The sequence below is a fragment of the Elgaria multicarinata genome, chromosome 4 (genome assembly GCF_023053635.1).
Source record: "Elgaria multicarinata webbii isolate HBS135686 ecotype San Diego chromosome 4, rElgMul1.1.pri, whole genome shotgun sequence".
Taxonomy (NCBI): domain Eukaryota; kingdom Metazoa; phylum Chordata; class Lepidosauria; order Squamata; family Anguidae; genus Elgaria; species Elgaria multicarinata.
The window spans coordinates 147,116,658-147,138,764 of NC_086174.1; the positions used below are offsets into that span (position 1 = coordinate 147,116,658).

Here is a 22,107-nt window from a genome sequence, read left to right on the forward strand (position 1 = left end):
GCTGGGTTGTACCGGAATGCAAGGCGATTGTAATCGTGTGATTGTTTACCATGGAGTCGTGTTTGACACTGATGTGCTGTTTCTCGTTGACGTCTTTCAGCCACTCTCAGCCTGTCGCATTCATTCTGTTGAGAACAAAGCAGATCTGAAGCTGTAGAACGCGATTGCTGTGCTCGCAACCGTGCATCCTCAAGTCTGGCTGAACGTTGCTTGGCTGGTTCCTTGGCACGTATTTGAGGCATTCTTTTTCTTTTTTTCTCGTTTGCTGATGCCCGTTCTTCCTCAGTCTGATTTGCAATTTCTCGTCGCAGTGCTTCTGCTCTGCGAGTACGACAACCTAAGTGTGATCTTCTGCGAGGCATTATTTGGATGAAGTAAAGCAGATTGTTTGGTTTTTTAAAAAGGATGTTTTTACGGTGAGGTTACTGGAAACTCCTGGCAGTTACCTTTCTTCAGAACGTGTAACTGTTACAGGTGTGACATCTATATTCACTCAGCCAATTGTGAGAGAATATGCAAATAGGAGAGGAGGCAGAGGCAGTGGATTGGCCTACTGGTTGGCGATATCACAATGACTTATAAGAGCAAATAGGAGAGAACATGCAAATAGGAGAGAAGGCAGAGGCAGTGGATTGGCCTACTGGTTGGCGATGTCACAATGACTTATAAGAGCAAATAGGAGAGAACATGCAAATAGGAGAGAAGGCAGAGGCAGTGGATTGGTCTACTGGTTGGCGATGTCACAATGACCTATAAGAGCAAATAGGAGAGAAGATGCAAATAGGAGAGGAGGCAGAGGCAGTGGATTGGCCTACTGGTTGGTGATGTCACAATGATCAGCAGGACTGGTTTTGAGAAGGCCTATTTCTTCGATTTTAAGACAAACCTTTGACCCCATAGAGAACATAGTTACATAACAACGCTCGCGTATTCGAACGCAATGCTGTGTCAAAATTTCAAAGCAATCGGTGAAGAACTTTCGGAGATATAAAAGCATGTTTTTACGGTGAGGAGGTTACTGGAAACTCCTGGCAGTTACCTTTCTTCAGAACGTGTAACTGTCACAGGTGTGACATCTATATTCACTCAGCCAATTGCGAGAGTACATGCAAATAGGAGAGGAGGCAGATGCAGCGGATTGGCCTACTGGTTGGTGATGTCACGATGATCAGCAGGACTGGTTTTGAGGAGGCCTATTTCTTCGATTTTAAGACAAACCTTTGACCCCATGGAGAACATAGTTACATAACAACGCTCGTGTATTTGAACGCAACGCTGTGTCAAAATTTCAAAGCAATCGGTGAAGAACTTTCGGAGATATAACAACAGTAACGAACGGTCTTTTTCATTTTTATTTATATAGATTTGTAGTAAACTTGAAAGGATTGCCCCAGAAAGGAGCAATAGTGGGCAACGTGGTAGTAATCACAGGGCATGTTAGGAAAGCCGAATGTTATTAATTTGAGATACTGGCAGGGTTTGTGAGATCACTACAGCTCATCGTGGCTTATTTAAGTCATGGACATCATCCTGAATATTCAAGCTGTGCATGCTAAATGATAATGTGGTAGCCTGCAGGATAGCTGTAAAGACATTTTGAGACAAACTACATGTTACATGAAGTGCATATCCGTGTGTGTGTGTGTGTGTGTATGTTTGACATAGAAGCTGTTATTTTCTGCTGCTTCTCAGTGTCATTGACAGGTATGTTTTCATTTTGTGGTTTTATCTTTATTTTTCCCCACCTTGAGCTCTTTGGAGAAAAGATTGGATATAAATGTTTTAATAATAATAATAATAATAATAATAATAATAATAATAATAAATATTTCTTATCCGCCTCTCCATTTGAATTGAGGCAGGGAACAACAATAAGTATAAAATACAAAAAACTGAATTAAAAACATAGTATACATTATTAAAACATCATAAAACATCCTTAAAAACATCCTACAATTCCACTGGATAGGCCTGCCGGAATAGATCAGTCTGTATAGCTTTCTTAAATGCTAAAAGACTATTAAGTTGACAACTCTCCTCCGGCAGGCTATTCCACATTCTGGGAGCGGCAGAAGAGAAGGTCCTCTGGGTAATATTTGTCAGCCTAATTTTGGCAGACTGAAGTATATTCTTCCCAGAGGACCTGAGTGTGCGGGGCGGATTGTACAGGGGAAGGCAATATCACAGGTAGCCTGGACCCAAACCATGTAGGGCTTTAAAGGTGATAACCAACAATTTATACTCTGCCCAGAAACTAATTGGCAGCCAGTGAAGAGGTTTTAAAACTGGTGTAATGTGGTCCCGTGTACCAACCAACCTGGCTGCCATATTTTGAACTAGTTGACGTTTCCGGACTAGGCACAAAGGTAGCCCTATGTAGAGCGCATTGCAGAAGTCAAGCCTTGAGGTTACCAGCGCATGCACTACCATCTTTAGGACTGCCAACTCTAGGAAGGGGTGCAGCTGGTGTATCAAAAATATTTAAATATTAAATATCAATAACATTTAAATAAATACATAAATCTGGACTGGGATAGTAGCATGGGTGGACTCCCCGTGCTGCAGTCCCTATACTCCCCCCACAACCAAGCTGCTATTACAGGCAAACATATATTTAATGTACTTTGGACCTTTGTCTCCCCCTCTGCCCCCAATTCCTGCTCCCCCCTGAAGCCTGGCACCAATATTGCTACAACCACGAGCGTGTAGAATTGTTTCCCTGTGGTTTCCATATCCCGTTCTAAGCTTTGTTCTATTGTTTGTTCTATTGCTCTTTACTTTGCACGGTTTTGATAGTTGTGGTATTCTTATTTTGCAAAGTGTTTTTCGTCGCCATGGTCCCATCAAGGTGGAAAATGTAAATAATTAATCTTAGAATTCTTTACATGGGTGTGTGTGTATGTGAAGCTTTACTACAATCTTGTGAAAGCCAAATATATTTAAAATAGAAAATACAGCTTGTTTTGTTCTTCAAAACAACTTTCAACGAAGTAAATTAAATGACTGCTTGGAAGTCCTTCATAATATTTAACTTAAATGTAACTTCTGGCACCTGTTGCCCTGTCCTCCAGAGCAACTGTGAACCATTTTTCTCCATTTCCTTCCATGACAGCCTTTTACATTTTAGCAAATTGTTACCATATTGTCCCTTAATTTGTTTTCAAGGTATAAGAACACCTGGTTCCTTCACCAGTCTCTTCTGTGTCGTACTTTCTCAACTTGTTTCACCATCACCATTGCTGTTGCTCTCCATTTGTTTCCCTTTGTTCTGAAAATGTAGTACCCCAATAAAATTCAAAATTCCACAGATTTTTCAATAACATCCAAGGAAAAGATTACTTCTGTTCACATGTGCAATGCCTTTTTGATAGATGCCCCCCCCCAAGGACTATTGCCTCTTGCAAGCCAGGATTGCTCAACCTCAGTGCAATTCATGAAGTTCCTAATCCTCTGTGTAAAGCTTCTGTGCCAATGCTTTCTTTTTCTGTGTTTTGTGTTTTGCCTTTTGACCATTTCTCATTTTAGAAATATTAGAATGCTTTGTTGCAGAGTGTTCAGCGTCTTTTGGCTGTACCATCTGTAGGTTGTTTTTTTTAAAAAAAATGTTTTTATTGATTTTCTATAACTACATAATAACCATACTTCTAAACAATACAAACAATATGATATATAATAATAACCCCATAATACATAGTAATACATACTTAAACAAACTAATAAACATACATTCTCTTCACTTAATTCTGCTTTGATCTAATCATTGATTAACATTAAAGTGCACCCCCAACCCAGGGATCTTATTCTGATTTCCAAAATCTCATTGATTTTTCTGGAGGTGTTTTCCCTCTCCCCCTTAATAATACAAGTCCAAAAACTGTTTCCATATTACTTCAAAATCATTCGTTTTTGTCGTTCCTCTTCTAACTCTGATGTTACATGTTAATTTATCATTAATAGCAATATCCCATATTTCTTTACACCAATCTTCTATATGATAATCCCCTTGAACCTTCCAGTTTCTGGTTATCATTAATCTTGCAGCTGTTAACAAATTCATTATCAATTCTTTTATCTCTTGATTACAAGAGGAATGGTACAAAGAAGTATGGGATATAGCCATTAATGATAAACTGACATGTAATATTAAGTGGAGAAAAGGCGTAACTAAAATAAATGAGTTCAAAGGAATTTGGAAACAGTTCCTAGTGTTTGTGTTTACTAAGGGAAGTGGGAAACCACCAGCAGAAGAAACAATTAGATTTTGGACTCAAGAATGATCCCGAGGTGGGGGGTGCACTTTTATGTTAAGAACGAAGATGTTGTAGTATGATAAGGTATATGTAATAGTTTTTGATATTTGTACTCAACAATCATTCAATATGTATGCAGCAGATATTTGATGTTTTTTTTTTCTTATTGTGTTTTGTTTCAGTTATATTTTGGTAATGTTTATCTATGTTTATATAGTGTTGAAAATGAATAAAAATTTAATAATAAAAAAAAATCTCTTGATTACATTTCAATTCACCATACACTGATAACAATGCCACGATTGGTGTCTCCTCTGTCTCCATTCCTTTAATTTCTTTTATCTCATTGAACACCATTTCCCATAATTTTTGTACAAATATACATTCCCACCACATGTGTATATACGATCCTTTCTCTTGACAACCTCTCCAACATAATGCTGAATTCATCTTGTTTATCATATTTAATTTCACTGGAGTTAGCTACCACCTCCAGACAAGCTTATAATATATTTTTTTTTATCCTCACGGACATGTTTCTCAACACTCGTTGTTTCCATATCCCCTTCCAACTGATTTTTTAAAAAAGTGTACTTTCACCTCCTACATCCAAATAATTTATAAAGATGTTGATCAGGGGCTGACACAAGAATTGTACTTGATGCTGCCTTATAATTTGTTATCAGTATATTAACAACTGGGACCTCTTCCAGGACACTCCATTCCATTAACCCTTCTCCTACACATACATTTTGTGTTCCCCGCCCTCAACAAGCAGTCAGCATTCTGTGGCCATAAGCATACTCATTGGGTTGTGGGTTTTTTTGGAATTATTTGTTGCTGTTACCATCTTGGGTGTCTTTTTCTAAAAAAAAATTGGGTGTGTGTGTGTACTTCTGCATCCTGCTGATCCGTCTTCTGCATCAATTTTACTACATAAGGAGTGTGTGTTCACTATTAGCATACAGAGTAATTCCCCTTGGGGAGAACCGTTTTATGCTATTGCTTGTGTGGGACAACAAAATATTGTGATGATGTAGCTAATGCACCTAGGAGTGATGGAAACTCTCTGAGATTTTGAGAAGATCTCGGTGGGGGGGGGGGAATCGCATTTGGAAGTTTAGCTCGAAGAAGGTATCTCCTCAGTAGCTGAAGGAGATACTAAAACTCTTCCTTTCATCCTTCACTGAAATAAATAAATAAATAAATAAATAAATAACATCTTTGGCTGCAGAAAAGGATCAATAGGAATGCTCCTACCCCAGTGTTCCTACCTGTTCGACTTATCGCTAAGCTATGGAAGAAGGGAGAGCGTAGGGCATTGCTGCTGTAGAACCCATAGGTCTGGACACATTGCCCCTTTGCGTGCGTGCTGGCAATTTAGCATAGGACAGGAATGTAGGTGAGACTCACCTGCCTCCCAGTCTTGTTTAGAAGCCCACTCTTGTTCCTATGTCCCCTGATGGGGGTGAAGCCTGTTGAAGCTGATGATAGGGTCAATGTGCGTGACCCTGCTCCACCCTTCGTGGGTTTAAAACAACAACCATGTGTAGGGTAATTTCTGAAGGGTCTCTCTCTCTCTCTCTCTCTCTCTGCTTAATCTATTTTATGGGATTGCTGTGTGGAAAATACGAGGGAAAGCCATGTATTTGGAGAAGGAAGGACAGGACACCAATGTGATAAATAAATATTCCTCAGTTTATTTATGAGACAAACATTGCTGAAAGTAAACATATTTATCCAATCTATGCTTGTTATCTACTAAATGGATTGCCCTATAAAAGAAAAAAAACATGTTTGTTATTTGTTCTTAACAAATCTATTGCAAATCGATTGTTTTGTAATTGTTCTAATAGCTTCTTGGCTATTGAAGTCAGTTTAATTGGGTTTTAAAACAAAAAACACCCCAGGCCTTCCCCCTTTTTTTTTTTACTTTCAGTAAAGCACTATATGTTTACCTTTCTCCAAAGTGCTGTGGGACCTTATCTGTCCTCCATGACTTCTCAAAGAAAATTGCAAATGGCTTCCTGGTTTCTTGAACTAATATAATTTCATTACACTAAGCAGTTTATGGTTTCCTTGTACTAACTGATTCTGTGTAATAAGTGGTTCTAAGGAGAAAAATCTAATTTACATCTTGGTTTTTGTCTTGCAGGCATTCCCGTGTATTTCAACAGGAATTTATGGTATGTAAAACCCATTATAAAGTTTCTGTACAAGCTATTTTTCTTCATGACAAGTGCTCAACTTTGGTTTAAATGAGGTGTCCGTTCCCCTCCCCGCTAGAGCATGTTGTTCTAGTACATGTTCCATGTGTTTTGTGTCTCCAGTATTATTAACAGTTTGTTCTACAATGCCTGGTGGGCTGCGTTGTGCTGGCAAATTACAGGCTGTGGCCTGAGGAGCTCACAAATAATTGCTCAGGTCTTGCAAGCAGTTATGCAGCTTAATTTTACATGAATGAATTTTTCTGACTCCCTTCAGTAGAACTGCTACTCCCATGGAGTGAGCAAGGCTGATGACGACAGGTTCTGTGTGCATAATGGAATTTTGGGGGCAGTACTATGGGTGGGGGTACTGTGGTACCTCATAACTCAGTGATAGAGCACACATGCTTTGTGTGGAAGAAGGTCCTAAATTTAATCCCTTCCATTTCAATTTAAAAGATTATCAGGCTGTGGGGCTCAGAAAAAATCTCTGCCTAAGGCCTTTGAGACCTGTTGCTAATCAGAGTAGACAGTACTGGGTTTGATGGACCAAAAATGAGACTTTGAATAAGACAACTTTTTTTGGTATTATCTCTCATCTCTCTTTTCTTGGACCGTAGCTAGACCTAAGGTTTATCCCAGGATCATCCTGGGTTCATCCCTGCCTGAGCGCTAGATGCCCTGTGTGGCACCTAGATTAACAGGTTTGACCCCAGGACAATCCTGGGATAAACTTTAGGTCTAGCTACGGCCCCGCTCATTATTATGTTTATATAGCACCTTTTCTTCTCTCGCAAGGAACCCAAGGCAGCTCATATAGTCTTTTTCTTCCTTTCCGTATTATCGTCACAACAACCCTGTGAGGTAGGTTAGCCAGAGAGTCAATGACTGGCCCAAAATCACCCAGTGAGCTTCATGGCCATGTGGGGACTAGAACCTGGATCCCCTGAGTCCCAGTCCAACACTTTAACCACTACACCACACATATGGCTCTCATCATATGTTCATGTAGTGTTTTTAAGACCATGAATACAGTGTTGTGCAAGTTGGCACAAATTGTTATGCTTCCCCGAGCTGTATGCTTGGACGAGTCAGTATTGGTCCTTCAGAATTGCTGAGGCCTACTGTCTTGTTGTGAGTGTAAACGCGAGAAACTATGAAGCAAGTCCTGGAAGTGCTTTAGCTAGCAAGAGTATGCAAATCCATTCCTCTGAGTATGCCCAGAGGAAAGATATTGAACTACACATATGTTCAAGCATTTCTTAATTAAATGAAATGCATTATTGTTGGCCATTCTCAGGTCCTAAACAGGTTCCTTTCCAATCTTTTCCCCACCCCACACCTACTGACCAGATCCGTCTTGCCTGTCTACCTCTCTGGTTGGCAGACATCAAAAATCAGTATCCAGTGACCTCATTCGTTGCCACTAGAGATGGTCAGTTTTAAAGGATGAGGCATATGTTTTGTGATGAATAATTTTGTTTCTGAAATCTTCAAAATGGCTACTTTTTTGTCACTTGCATAGGAAAAGAGGGTAGGCAGCTGTAATACATGGAATTGGTTGTGAAATAAAATGCAAAGTTCATGTTAGTTCATTTTTTTGAGAACCAATTCTAATAGAAAATAATGTGTAATAGGCATGAAATGTCTTTTCCAGATAAGGTAGCTGCGGATAGAATTCAGAACTTCTTTTTCTGTATAAGAGAATGTTTTTGGATTATTCCTTTGTGTTGTTCTGTGATAGGCTGAGCTCAGTTACAGTTAGGGTTGGCAGGGGTGTCTCCGGATACTGAAGTGGTGGAGCCAGAGAACTAAATGTAGGTGCCTTGCCAATTTAGGGCATGGGGCCTGATAAGGTAGAGGTGCCTTGCCTAGTCAGAGGAAGAGCCAAGATGTCCCTCAGTGATGGAAGCAGCTACATATGGGTAGCAGCAGAACAAATAGCAAAAGTTCTCAAACCAAGCAGAAAACAGCAGCCTCTAACCCTGAGTTTTTAGCCCTCCCCTTAGAAAACCAGGGAATGGGGCTAAAACCCTGAAACTGCAGGTCAAGCTCTGAGAAGATCTGACAACTGTAGGTGCAGTTGAAGCAATGAGTAGCACAGGTAGTGAGGTTTCATGCTTCATTATATTTCACTTTTTTGTGGCTTATTTTCGCCAAATCTGCAATCCTGTTCTTTCTTTATTAAAAACAAAAACTCATCATGTAAACCAATAGATAATTGGCTTCCTCCCTTGGCAGTATACTATTTGCCTTGAATTAAGGCAGTGGGCAGAATCTTATACCTTAAATGCATTTTTATCACTTTATTTTCTGGCTTTTAATTTTGTCAGATGTTGAGTTCTGCCCTTTCACACGAGTGCAAGACAAGGAAACTGGTGCTCTTAGAATGCTGTTAAATCTGTCTAGTAGAGCTAGTAGCAGCAGCAACAGTAGTAACAAGAAATCAAGTAGACGTGCATGAAAGAAAACATACAGTAAATACAAAAATCCAGTTAGTTTATACACAACAGAAGTACAAATACTACATTTATCTGAATACTTCATATAATAACCCCTGGAATTTGTAATTATTCATAATTTCCACCCAGCTATTCCCTCTGAATTGGTTAAATCTATTCCAATACTGAACATGCACACAACTACTATCATTTTCTACAGACAGTTAGCTACTAACATCTAGTATTTAACTTTCCACTGAACTATTGAGGACGTGTCTGTCCTTCTCCAATTCTGAGTGGCCAAAATCCTGGCAGCCATCAGTAACTACAATACTTGTATATGTCCTAGCTTTTCTAGAAAAGCCAGTCCAAACGTATCACTGTGGTAGTCCTTCGTTTTACCTTGTTCAGTATTTGTATCCCAAAGCATTGTTTTTTTAGGGCACTTTCACCACACATGCATCATCTGCTTCGCATCACACACAACTTGAGGAGATAACAGGCTATATTTGTTTGTCTCCACGGTGTCAAATGCCAGTGTGCCCTAATTTTAAACAAACTTCCAGCAAGGTGACATCTTCATGCTTTTCTCCCAAAGAAAAATCTGAAATCACTTATATTTTGGATCAGATTTTGATTCCAGAGAATTAGAGAGCATTTAAAGAGAGTTCACTAACAGAAAAAAAGCACTTTCTATTATCACATGAGACAACGTGATATATTTGATTTCTGTGCCTCTCTAAGGCCTTAGCTAGACCTACCTGTTGTCCCGCGATGGAGGAGGGAAGATCTCGCATTGTGTTTAACGCGAGATCCCTCCTCTGTCTACACGACGCACAATGACCTCAGAAGGAGAGGCGTCGCATCCACCAATTTATTTTTTTAACGGGATAGCAGTGCACGAACGCTCGTGTTTTTTTAAATTTATTTTCCCCACTCCCTACCCGTGATGAGCACAGCGCTCCTGAGGAGCACTGTGCCCAGCTCCTGCCTCCTCATGAGGAATCACACAGAGCCAGGTCAACCTGCGGCACCCAGCCACACAGACCATGGAAAAACCAGGGCCAAAGGGGAAGGCAAGATCCCAGGGCAAGGGAGGGATCATCCCTCCCTGATCCCGGGATCCCCTGTGCATCTTGTGGACACACAGGGATGATCCTGGGGTTCTATGGCCTGTATCATTGGAAAACAGCTGCAGGAGGTCCTCTTTTACTAGCAGATAATACTCACTCTCTTATGCTAGTACTCCCACTGATAAGAATTTAAATACATGTAATTAATTATTATTATTATTATTATTATTATTATTATTTATTTATATAGCACCATCAATGTACATGGTGCTGTACAGAGTAAAACAGTAAATAGCATGGGCAGTATCCAATGGTGCCATTCCACAAGCTGAAATAGTTCAACCAGAACTCTGCCAGATATTTCAGTTGCACAAGGGCTCATGCATTGTGCTAGTGGACTGTGTGCTACTGGAGCACTGGGCCCATTCTCCTGATAATGGTTGTGTAATTAATTGCACAAGCAAAACTTAGTTGGATTCTCCCCTTGCACAGAACTGTAGTGATCCAAGGCATGGGCAGCAGGAATCTAAGGCTAGGCCACCAGGACCCAGTAGAGCTAGGTGTAGCAGAGCTCCACAACCGCAAGGTAATCTGGGAAGGTCTTACTTGAATAACACAAACAAGATATGGCAGGGCAAAAGCCCTAGAGGAAGCAAAGTTCAGGGCTCCCACTCCAAGCAGGGCCAGAGACTAAGGCAAAGTCCAGGAATGAGCAGGAGACAGAGTCCAAGAGCACACAGTCCAAGCAGGGCCAGAGACACAAGCAAAGTCCAGGGACAGGCAGGAGTCAGAGTTCAAAAGCAAACCTGAGTCTGAGCAGGGCCAGAGGCATGGTCTAACAACAAGCAGGGTCCAAGAGAAGCAAGGTTCCAACAGGGCCAGAGGCAAGGGGCTTGGTCACAGCAAAGCAAAGATCCAGGCAGAGCAGGCTGCAGCAAATCCAGAAGACATGTTGCTGAAGCAAAGGCTAGAGCAGAAATGCTGGTCTTATATAGTCCTTACCCTAGCTGCTCCCAGCTGATCCACATTAGCGCCCCCCCCTGCTGCTGGCAAGGGGCCTGAGTCCTGCGAGCACTCTGCAGCAGAACAGCCCCTGACCTGGGTCCTGCGAATACTCAGCACCCACACAGATCCTGACAGGAACCTAGTTTCCATTAGTTTCTACGTAACTCCATTATTGCCTTTTTCACATGCCCTGATAAGGCTACAATGTATTAAAGGCATGGATTTTCACAATTCTCTCTCAGCAGTCAACTAGACCTGTTCACATATGTCATTTATCTAGTTTCTCTTAATTTGCGTGTCAAAGGCTTGCAGAAGCGAACTATTTCATAGGACGGCATTCACTCTTGCACATTTCAATGTGATGCTTTCAGTTGGGTGAGATATTTAGTGGGGACACCTTATTCTAACAAATTATGTCCTTCTGGTTCAGAAGAAATTGAAACAGTAAGCCATGTTCTCCTTTTCTGTATTTTTTTTTCTTATTTCTGTAATGAGCCAATCAATTGATTGATCACTTTGTTTCCTGGCAGATCATCTGAACATTATGACCTATTTCTTTCTTATACACAAGTCTGTTACAGAAAATGTAGCTAAGTCTTTGCTGAGAGCAATTAGGATACGAGCTAAAATATTATCCAAAGAGAATAATTTTGTTTTTCTGTATTAATAGAGATATTTGATCTATATTTGAGACTTTACTCCTGTAATTGGTGTGTGTGTGTGTGTGTGTGTGTGTGTGTGTGTGGTTCTATACATTAATTGATGTATATGTTTTATTGTGAGGTCTGTTGACTGGATTTATTTTTACATAGCCTCAGAACACTTCTTTTCCCATAGAAGGTCAGAAAATTAAAAAAAACCACTTGCAGAGTTATTGGCAAAAAGGAAACCTGTTTTTCAAACATGAGGATGATAGATGGAGAAAAGGCTTGACTTCCTCTCAGAGTTTGCACCCAAAACTCATCCTCCAGGTTCTTAGAATTCTTGATGTTCCCAATTAAATGACTTTCAGCTCATAAAAGACCAGAGGCAGCTTGCTAGTAGGGCACCATGTGAAGCCTCAATAAAAAGACTCTTTCAAGTGTCTGCATTTAAAGAGCTCCCCCTTATAGAATTATACTCATAATATTTTAAAAGTATGAAATAAAAAATCGTACTGATTTTTGTACATCAGTGTAACTCAATAGAACCCCCCTTGGAAAACTCTTACAAGACAACTGAGTGCCAGCCTGAAGATACAGAATAAAAATTGTATTATGCTTCCCTGGTGATCTGTGGAAATTAAAGTACTGATATAGTATAACAAGGAATATGTTTCTGAATTCAGTCCTGGAGTAAAAAAAAAAAAAGTTAGAAAAGAGAATAATTGCTGTATACCATTTCCTGGATATGTCAGTTAACTGCAGTGATTTTCATGGCTGATTTCTGATATGTAGAAACGGCTTCACTGGTAAGACATAATTGCGTTCTACATGTCTAAATAACTCAGCCATGTTGAGGGGCAGTTCCAAAGGGTGGGATCCCTCTGTTAATGGAAGGCTTCCAAAGCACTGGAGCAGATTAGAGGATGCGAGGGGAGGGAGCATCTCTCTTCCCCATTCTGCTGATGGAAGTCTTTTTCATAGAATCATAGAATAACAGAGTTGGAAGGGGCCTACAAGGCCATCGAGTCCAACCCCTTGCTCAATGCAGGAATCCACCCTACAGCATACTTGACAGATGGTTGTCCAGCTGCCTCTTGAAGGCCTCTAGTGTGGGAGAGCCCACAACCTCCCTAGGTAACTGATTCCATTGTTATACTGCTCTAACAGTCAGGAAGTTTTTCCTGATGTCCAGCTGGAATCTGGCTTCCTTTAACTTGAGCCCGTTATTCCGTGTCCTGCACTCTGGGAGGATCGAGAAGAGATCCTGGCCCTCCTCTGTGTGACAACCTTTTAAGTATTTGAAGAGTGCTATCATGTCTCCCCTCAATCTTCTCTTCTCCAGGCTAAACATGCCCAGCTCTTTCAGTCTCTCTTCATAGGGCTTTGTTTCCAGACCCCTGATCATCCCGGTTGTAGGTGGAGGAAGACTAGTTGGATCGTTATTTGCATCGTTATTTGCATTGGGCATTTGTAATTGAGAATTATTTTTATTAGTGCTTTACGGAGCACAAGAGGAGAGTTGTCTTCTCCAAGAATCTCTGAATACCCAAATCGAATCCATCTCCTAGAAATCTGACCCACTCTGGAACACACGGATCTGACCATCTGTGTATGCACAATGTAGACATCATGGTTTTATTTTAAGATGGCGAAGCCTGCTATTGCTTCTCGATGGGTGAGCGGTGATCGCAGAGCTTCACCTTTCTCCTCAGGGATATGTGCAGAGGGAATGAGCTCAGTTGTTTATGTAACAGAAACAAAGGGCAGTAACCAACACTGTTGCTGCACCTTCACTGTTCGCGTTGCGCTAGCACAGCTAACCCTAGTGCAACAGGAAGTTAGTGCTTCCTAGAGCAACCCTGGAAATGAGACACAATGCTAGCTTTATGAGTCCTGCTGGCACAAGGGAAACTGTCGTGTTTCTCAAAAACCTGTTGCCTTCTTGGGAGACAATAACGAGGCCTGCTAAGTAATCCACAAAGCTTTATTTCAGCAATAAACATCTCTTCCCACCTGAAGAGAGTCTAATCTCTTGGAACTTTCCCCCTAGGCAAAACTATGCAAACTAAGTGAGACAATTGCCCTTTCAAGAAGAATGGAAAGCCCTTTCCCAAGACGCATTAACTTCAGAGAGACTAGTTCTGAGGCGGCTTGTGAGCCGGGCCGACTTTCTCTCGCCTTCCTTTCGCTCCGCCCGTTTTAGCCTGCAGCATACTCTAGGATTGGCTAACCTGTCGGTGCTCTCTCCTTCAGAAGAATGTCGGCTTCCCACTGGCTGTGTATTCTTTGTCCTTGAAGAGATAAGCTCTGTAGAGGGTTCACCACCAGCTGGTGAAGAGCCGGTGAGAGCTTTCTCCCTCACTGGTACAGGCTGGCCTGTGTCTGGTGCCGACTCCTCTACTTCAGAGCCTGATTCTGATTGATTACCTGAAACACCTTCTTCCAAAACAGGGTGGGAAGGGCAAGACATGGCAGAAACATTGGACCCTGCTCACAGAAGTCACCAGGTACAATGGCTGCAGAAAAATGCTCACCTCTCTCTAGTGCTCACTTCTCTCTGTCACTTGTCTGTCCCACTCTGCTCTTGATCTCAGGCAGATGGTTCTACGAGCCACTTTCAGGGGGAAAGCTGGGCACAAAGGAAAGGCATGTGCTGTACATATTTTATTTGTTTATTACATTTTTGTACTGCTCAATAGCTAAGGCGCTCTGGGCAGTTCACAATATGGCCTCTGAAGCTGCTGCATATCTTCAAACTCCTGCACACACTATGCAATCCCATCTATTCTCTCAATGCTTCAGGTAGTGAACCTTCCCAGTCACAAATGCTCTTGCCACAAGACAGTATATGCTAGATTTTCAGAGATCCAATTAATCTGGTCACATCTGGGCGGTAAACTGTCCAGAGAGCTTCGGCTGTGGGGCGGTATATAAATGTAATAATAAATAAATAAATAAATCTGAAATATTCAGTTAATAGTAAAGTCGATGTCAGCCGTGTTTACTGTTTTTACCTTTTGTAAACCACCCAGAGAGCTTCGGCTACAGAGCGGATTATAAATGCAATAAATAAATAAATGAGAATAACCAATTACAGAACTAGTAAGCAGCTCAATCACCACAACTTTAATGTGGTTTTAACTGTGAACTGCCCAGAGAGCCTTGGCTATTTGGCAGTATAAAAAAATGTAATAAATACATAAATATATAAATCATAGAATCATAGAATAGCAGAGTTGGAAGGGGCCTACAAGGCCATCAAGTCCAACCCCCTGATTTCAATTTTCTCAGAAAGTTTGTCTTATATAAACATTGGGGATTATTTTATCAAAGCACTAAAGTTTTGTTTTCAGGGTTTTTTGTTTCACATAAAATTATGTGTCTGCTCAGAATTCAATGGGCAGAGCACATGTATCAGACTTTTTAATTCCATGGCTCCCTTTTCTGAATTAGACAGTAAAAAGCTGGCATGACAGCTAGGGATGTCGCAGGGGCTCAACTGAGTCCAGGAGTCCGAGGGCCCGTGACGCCCAATGAGTGCTCAGCAGCCATTTACCCTCATCTGGAGCCTCCATTGTGCGCCACGATGGAGGCTCCAGAAATTGTGTATTTCCCCTGTTGCGTAAATGGCGCCGTTACTCTCTTGCAAATGGGGCCTTTATGGCCGCCATTTATGCAACGGAGGAAAATGAGTAATTTCTGGAGTGAGGGTGGATGGCTGCCAAGGACTCTTTGGGCCTTGCCAAAGGAAGATTGCACAACTGAACGAGCAGTCACTGGATGAACATCTGATGGATCAGATGTGGATGAGTTCACCCATCCTGAGGCTAAACTGTTAAAGTACAGAACACTTTGATGAAAGGGATCAGTACCCAAAGAGATATTTTTACCCATCTTCCACATTTAATTTGGCCTTGATGGGGATGTATGGGAAATTAATTTCAGTTAGTTTTTGATCAGGATTTATCCAGTTCGCACCTTTTAGACTGAACATGGACTTGAGTGCAACCTGTGGTCAAAGTCTGTACATTTCCGAGATTTGCAGACTAAAAAACATGTGTTCAACAGCATGGATTTTCATGTGAAAAGACATGATCGCACTCTTCAAATACTTGAAAAGTTGTCACACAGAGGAGGGCCAGGATCCCTTCTCAATCATCCCGAAGTGCAGGACACAGAATAATGGGCTCAAGTTACAGGATGCCAGATTCCGGCTGGACATCAGGAAAAACTTCCTGATTGTTAGAGCAGTACGACAATGGAAACAATTACCTAGGGAGGTTGTGGGCTCTCCCACACTAGAGGCCTTCAAGAGGCAGCTGGACAACCATCTGTCAGGGATGCTTTCAGGTGGATTCCTGCATTAAGCAGGGGGTTGGACTCGATGGCTTTATAGGACCCTTCCAACTCTACTATTCTATGATTCTATGTACGTAGCAATATATAGCCCTCCTCTTGAGTTCAGAAAACCTCAAATTCCTTTTCATTAACCCTTACATCAGTTTTATAAGCTAAGTGTTGTCTCACCATGTTTGCTACATACATTCAGATCTGCTTACAACAAAACAAAACCAGAGAAAATATGCAATTTGTGATTGATAACACATAAAACATCTCACTGAGTATGTAGCTGCCGTGCAGATTCAGGTTTGAGTGGCTTTTTCAAGGTGCCTGTTTGAGATGGATGAGCTATCTGAAGCTCACCTCAGATTCACTTGGAACTTAACATCTGCTGAAAATTGGAATCGCTTGGATGTTTCTGACTCAGTGCAAGCAGTTAGAAAAGCTATCTGTTCATCTCCACCACCTTTCCGGTTCCCCAAACCTGTCCCCCAAACACCCACCCTTCCTTTTCCTTACCTTTAAGTGATGGCGGCGGTAGCTGCAGTGGAGTTGTGTAATGAGAAAAGAAGAAGGAAGTGCTCCCTCCCCCTGCCCCGTTTCTGTCACCCAACACACTGGACCACTGTTTTTAGAGGGAGGGAGGTGCAGGATATCTTCTCTTGTGGAACATGGATTTCTTCTTCAGCTCAGGGAAGGATTTTGAGCCTTTAAAATTCCACCTCTTTTATGAGCTCCTAGAGTTTGTTTATGAACCTGGCTCAGAACTTTGCCAGCATCTGCAGTGCCTGTTTACACAACATAGTGTGTGCATTAAACCCATGGAAAAGGAGCCAGGATTGCCCATTCCAGCCTCGCTCGTGACCTACTTGTGTTCAGCAGCCCTTCTGAATGGATCCTGTACATATACAAACTGTAGCACATAGTTTTGCCTGCACCATCAGAGCATGCATACAAAGCCTACACATGTGCATAGGGTCTGTTCACATGTTCCGGGGTGAGGCCTGTGGACATGACCCTAACTCCCCCTCCATGGGTTCATGATAGATGCCATTTTGTATGAAGAACAGTGTAGCATGTATATCATGAGAAAACTGCTCCGAGAGCCCCTATTGGGTAGGCATTTTGAAATGGTTAATATATTGACTAGTGTTGAAGTTGTTAGCAAATAAAGTTGCTGTTGCTTGGGCTCTATTAGAATATTCAGAGTATTTCAGCAATCTAATTAGCTGCTCTGTGTAAGAATTTGTCACATACATTATTTAACAGATATCTTACTTTAAACAGCATGCTGCCCGTATTCCAAACTGTTCCCTCAATCCATTTCTCTCTGGAATACGTTCTACATGCTTAGAAATTATTACTGGGGTGTCCATTGATTAACTCTTGGCCATCTAAAATTAGCATTAATAGGATATATTTAGCAGAAGGAGGTTTCAAGGAATTAAGCTCAGTGCTTTGATGGGCACTATCATCTCGTTCTAGCTTGATTGTATTATGAAATTACATACGGTGTAAATTTGTGTTGTCTGCCCAATAAATATGTCCCTTGTTTCACCATTAGTCTAAATTTCAAAATTGACAGATCTTGTTATAAATAGATGCTTCTCACATTGTACCACGTTTTGCCTGCGCCGCAACCTAGGAAGATGACGCCATCTGGGGAAGGCTAGATTTGACTTCTGGGCTGAAGTTCTAGACTCCTGTTGTAGGGGATTGCTTTTCCATTGAACTCCTGAAATGGAAAGGGACAGAAAATAGTTGTGATCAGAGAAGGAAGTTTGGAATGTATCACTTCTGGGTAATGTTCCCCAAGCCTTAATAGTAGAGATTTCTTAAAAAAGTGATACTGAGTAAGGCAAGGCAATGAAAATAGCTGCAACCATAACTTAAAACAATAATAACCAAAATACTTTAAAGACAAAAAACAAATAGCACAACTATGTTTTGTACCCTTGGTGATTAGGGCTGTGCCGCTATTATTATTATTTTAGATTTAATGTTTACTCAGAAAATTGCTATTTCAGGGAGGTGAAAAAGACTTAAGGTGAAATTCAGCATTGTGTGAGCAGAAGGTAGGTCATGCAGTGAAACTTTCTTTCTTGTTCTGCCTTCTGGAGCCCTCTGTACCCCCAAATGCCTCTTCAGAGGATGGGGGAGGAACCGACCGAAAATTGTGGTCTGTGTTTTATGGAGTTGCAGTTGGAGGAGAAAGGGAATCACCCAAAATGTGGGTGTGGGGGATCTTGCACCACTTGTGCATGGTTCCTGACTTTAGCCACTCATCCTGCCTCTGCAGCCCTGTAAGGAAGAGCCCCCAGTATTTAGTAGGTTCCTCCAATCCTCTGGAGAGGCTTTTGGGGGTGAGGGTACAGGGGGATTGTTTGCTGGGCAAGTGGAAAGCAAGTTTGTGCAGTATGGAATTTCACACTTTCTTCCTTCATTGTGCTTTTTTTTTGGGGGGGTACTTGCCGTCATTATTCACTGTCTGCTACAGCTTGGGCAAGTTTGTTAAATTCCAGAAGCCTTCTTCATTAGCCAATCAGGGATCACATATTGACCATGATGTTGCCCTAACCGCACCTTGTAGCCCATTGATTGAGATATGTGAGGATGTCACTGAAGGCAAATGAAACCTTTTGTTGACCTCACTGTGGGAGAAGAGGGAATGCATCCCCTGTTGCCTGGGCTCAGTGGCTTGCTGTTCTGCACTGGTGTTTTCATTGCCTGCCTGTGCTCTAGCCATGTGTAGTTAGCTATGATTAACTGGGGCAGAATGTGGACAGGGATGTTTATCCCACTGAATATAAAGCTTACAGATGGGTGGCATCTACATCCAGATGCATATATTAATATGTTTGCACTATATTAATTTTAATGGGATCTGTATTCAGATGTGTACCCATAACCACATTCTGCCACAACTAGTCAACAATGTCTTACTGAAGAGGGTGTGGGGGCACTGAAGCAAAAATCCTCATGTAATAAATTATACTCCCCCTATTTTGGTTCTGCACCATTATGCACCATTAATTAATGCTATACATGTTTTAAAGCTATTCTTGCTTAATCTTCCCATGTATTTACCCCACCCTTAGTTTTAATAAAGCTTTCTGCTTTACAACCTGTGAGCCCTCTTTGCCTTGGCTTGGGTCTGTGCTAAATCTGGTAGTAAAAGGTCATGGAAAACTGTGCTCAATTTTTACAAGACTTTCCTCTGCAATGCAGATTGAAGTTGACAGGGAGTCTGGGACAGGGCTAACATGCACAGTGTTAGGACTCCCTCCCCCCATCTAGAGCAGGTACCTAGGTTTGGACAATGAGGGGCCGACCAGTCACGTTGAACTACCAGCACCCAAAGGAGAGTTGCTGGTCATTAACTGGGGTCTTAGCATCATTACTAGGCCCAAGCCAGAGCTGATTAGATTGGAGACCCTTTATCCAGGGAACCCTGGAGCAGCACCTCAAAAGCCCGTCTCAGCACCTGAATTCACACCCCTGGAGGAAATCAACAGAGGAGGAGAACGACTGCTAGACATGTTAGGCTCCAAGCCAGATGTCTACCTCTTTAAGGATTTCCACTTCTCAAGGAAAAGGCATGGAGTGGGAGAGGAGTGATCTGAATAGTGGGCACAGAAGGTTTCAGACAGATCTAATCCTCGTTGGTTCCACACTGTTGGAGTGAGTCTCTCACTAGGAACTCTCCTTGGTGCTGTGACTACAGACCTGCCTTGCCTCATTGTGTCCAATGAGCTTTCATCAGGACCAGGACAGGACACACAGTCCAGCTTCTTCCTCCATGCATTCTGAGAACACATGATGAACAACTACATAGGGTTTTTTTGTTTTGTTTACACGCAATAAATAAAGACATGCAATCATTGCATAAGATAATCAATGTGTCTTGTCATAGAAGGCTTAGAGGTCATCAATAAAGAAGTTAAACAAGAACTTTATTCTCTCTCAAACAAGAATAGGTGCAAAAACACAGATATAACTAACTTCAGTGTCACCTAGTGACTAAACTAGATGGTGATACTAGTGACTAAATAATATAACAACACACTTTTTTCATGATTTTACTGAAGTGTTTAATATTAAATCCCAAAACCATTTGGGTGAGGTCCAAATTTGGTTACAGGTAAGCAGGTTTGAACCATGTCCCCCCCCCCCACATACAGAGGCTCTCTATGTGCCATGGTCTGCTACACCAGTAAAAGCATTACACCCATGTAAGATTAGCACAGTAGACAGAACTCCGCTGAGATGGATAATTCCCAAACTAGCTCAATGCACTACTGAAGCTCATGAAAATCTATCCATATTACCCCATTTTTGGTGAGCTGTCAGAAATGCCTTGCGGTGGGGAAGACCTAGCTAAGGCTGTGAAATTTTCCGCTTGGATACCTGCCAAATCCAACCGGTGCCACAGCACTGTATTGAAATGTTAACATTTCCTTCCAAAATGCCTGAATTTTAACAATAATCTCAGTTGCTTCGCATGACGAACCTGATCTTTAGGTCGAGACCTTGGTATATACGTGAATTTTGCCATATAAAATGAATGGAAGATTGCTACACCTATATTAATGCATAAAGAGAATGAACACAATGCATGTTTTTTGTTCCTTCTTTTCACTGCTCAAGAGTCAAAAAATGATTGCTTCAGTTCCTTCATTGTACTTTGTTCTTTTGCTATCAGTATGCTTGATAGGAAAGCTGCTATGTCTCTGGAAAGGACGAGTGCAGCTGAAGGAGAGGAAGAATGAGACTTTGCATAGTTCCTTTTAATGAATGGCTGGTTGTGTTTCCAAACCAGGGACCAGACTGAGATGGTGCACTCTAGCTGCTGCTTTGGCCTCCACTCTGTGGATTTTGCTTGTGCAAATGACAGGGCATTTCAGCACTAGAAGCGGATTCTGACTTTATCTCTTCAGCACCTGTTTAATGTACTGTGTGCTATTGACTACTGTGAACCTTTTCACCTTCCTTTTGTCTGGAGATGTGACATCCCAGAAAGCTAATGTATCAGTGGCAAATGAAATTCAGTGACAAGAATGAAATGTGGCTTTTATCACTCCGGAGTGAGTTAATTATGAGTACCTTTACATCGCAGGCCTGAATTCAAGTCCTTACCTTTCTCGCTGCATCATGGGATATGAATAAAAAGCCTCACTGGTTTGTTGCGAGGGAGAAGACAGTAAGTTTGGTAAAGCGTTTTGCTTTTTAAATGTGCTTCATAGCTTATCAATTGGAAGAGAAATGGTTTTAAGAAATAGAAAAAGGTGCTCTTGGTTTATATCAAAATTATTCCATTCCATATGAATGGAATACAAATAATAAATGTTGCCTGTTAAGCGGCTGACAGCTGGTGTCTTTGGAGTGATTTTCTCTTTCATTAATAAGAATCTTAATATTCACTTGGAAGGTAGATTTATCTAGAGAAATAAAGATAATAATTAAAGGGGGAAAAGCACTGTTATGAAACTTACAAAGATTTGGGGGAAGGAAGTGTCAGAATGTATTCTTGGTTGTGTAATTAGGAACAAAGTAGGCCTGCATGCACTTAGAGGTGCCCAAAATAGAAGTGTCGTTTCGTTTCCTCCAACTCTGTGATATACATGTTAAATTCTCATTTAGCTCACTCAGGATGATACGCTCAGAAATAAATGTACTGTGTTAAGTTTTTAAGGCAAAGGTTTGAACCATCTGGGGGAAATAAACATGACGGATCAGTTATTTGTGTACCAGATTGCAAGATGGGCAATATAAGGCAAGTATGTACTGAAGTTGTTGAAAGAGAGAGAGAGAAAGAGAGAGGAGACCACCCTGTTCTCCTCTTCTGCTTCTTCAAAATACACTAAAGGCCGGGGTTTTGCTCAATAAAAACCAAATGCAGTTTAGTTCTAAGCTGTCACTGTTGCCGAGTGGCACTGGTTTGAGGGGCATTCCATAAGCAGACTAACTGTAATTGGCAATCCATTTCTTCATTTCCTTTGTACAACCAACCCTGACAAATTAATCACAATCAAATGTTGGCTGCAGTGAGGGGCAACCTATGCAGCACAGAAGAAAAATGAGGTCTCTTGCTGGCCTGACAGCCTAATCTTTCAATTCACCCCATTATAGTGAACAAGGGGGCTTTG

At 41.4% G+C, this 22,107-nt stretch overlaps 1 protein-coding gene across 4 annotated transcripts in view; it reads left to right on the plus strand.

The window, feature by feature from the left end:
• Positions 1-22,107, plus strand: part of MACROD2 (mono-ADP ribosylhydrolase 2) — a 1,544,544-nt gene that overhangs the window by 928,822 nt on the left and 593,615 nt on the right. For all 4 annotated transcript variants that reach the window (XM_063125349.1, XM_063125348.1, XM_063125350.1 and 1 more), the window contains one exon: positions 6,406-6,436. In XM_063125349.1, the coding sequence (XP_062981419.1) occupies positions 6,406-6,436 (31 nt within the window). The remainder of the gene's footprint in view (positions 1-6,405; positions 6,437-22,107) is intronic.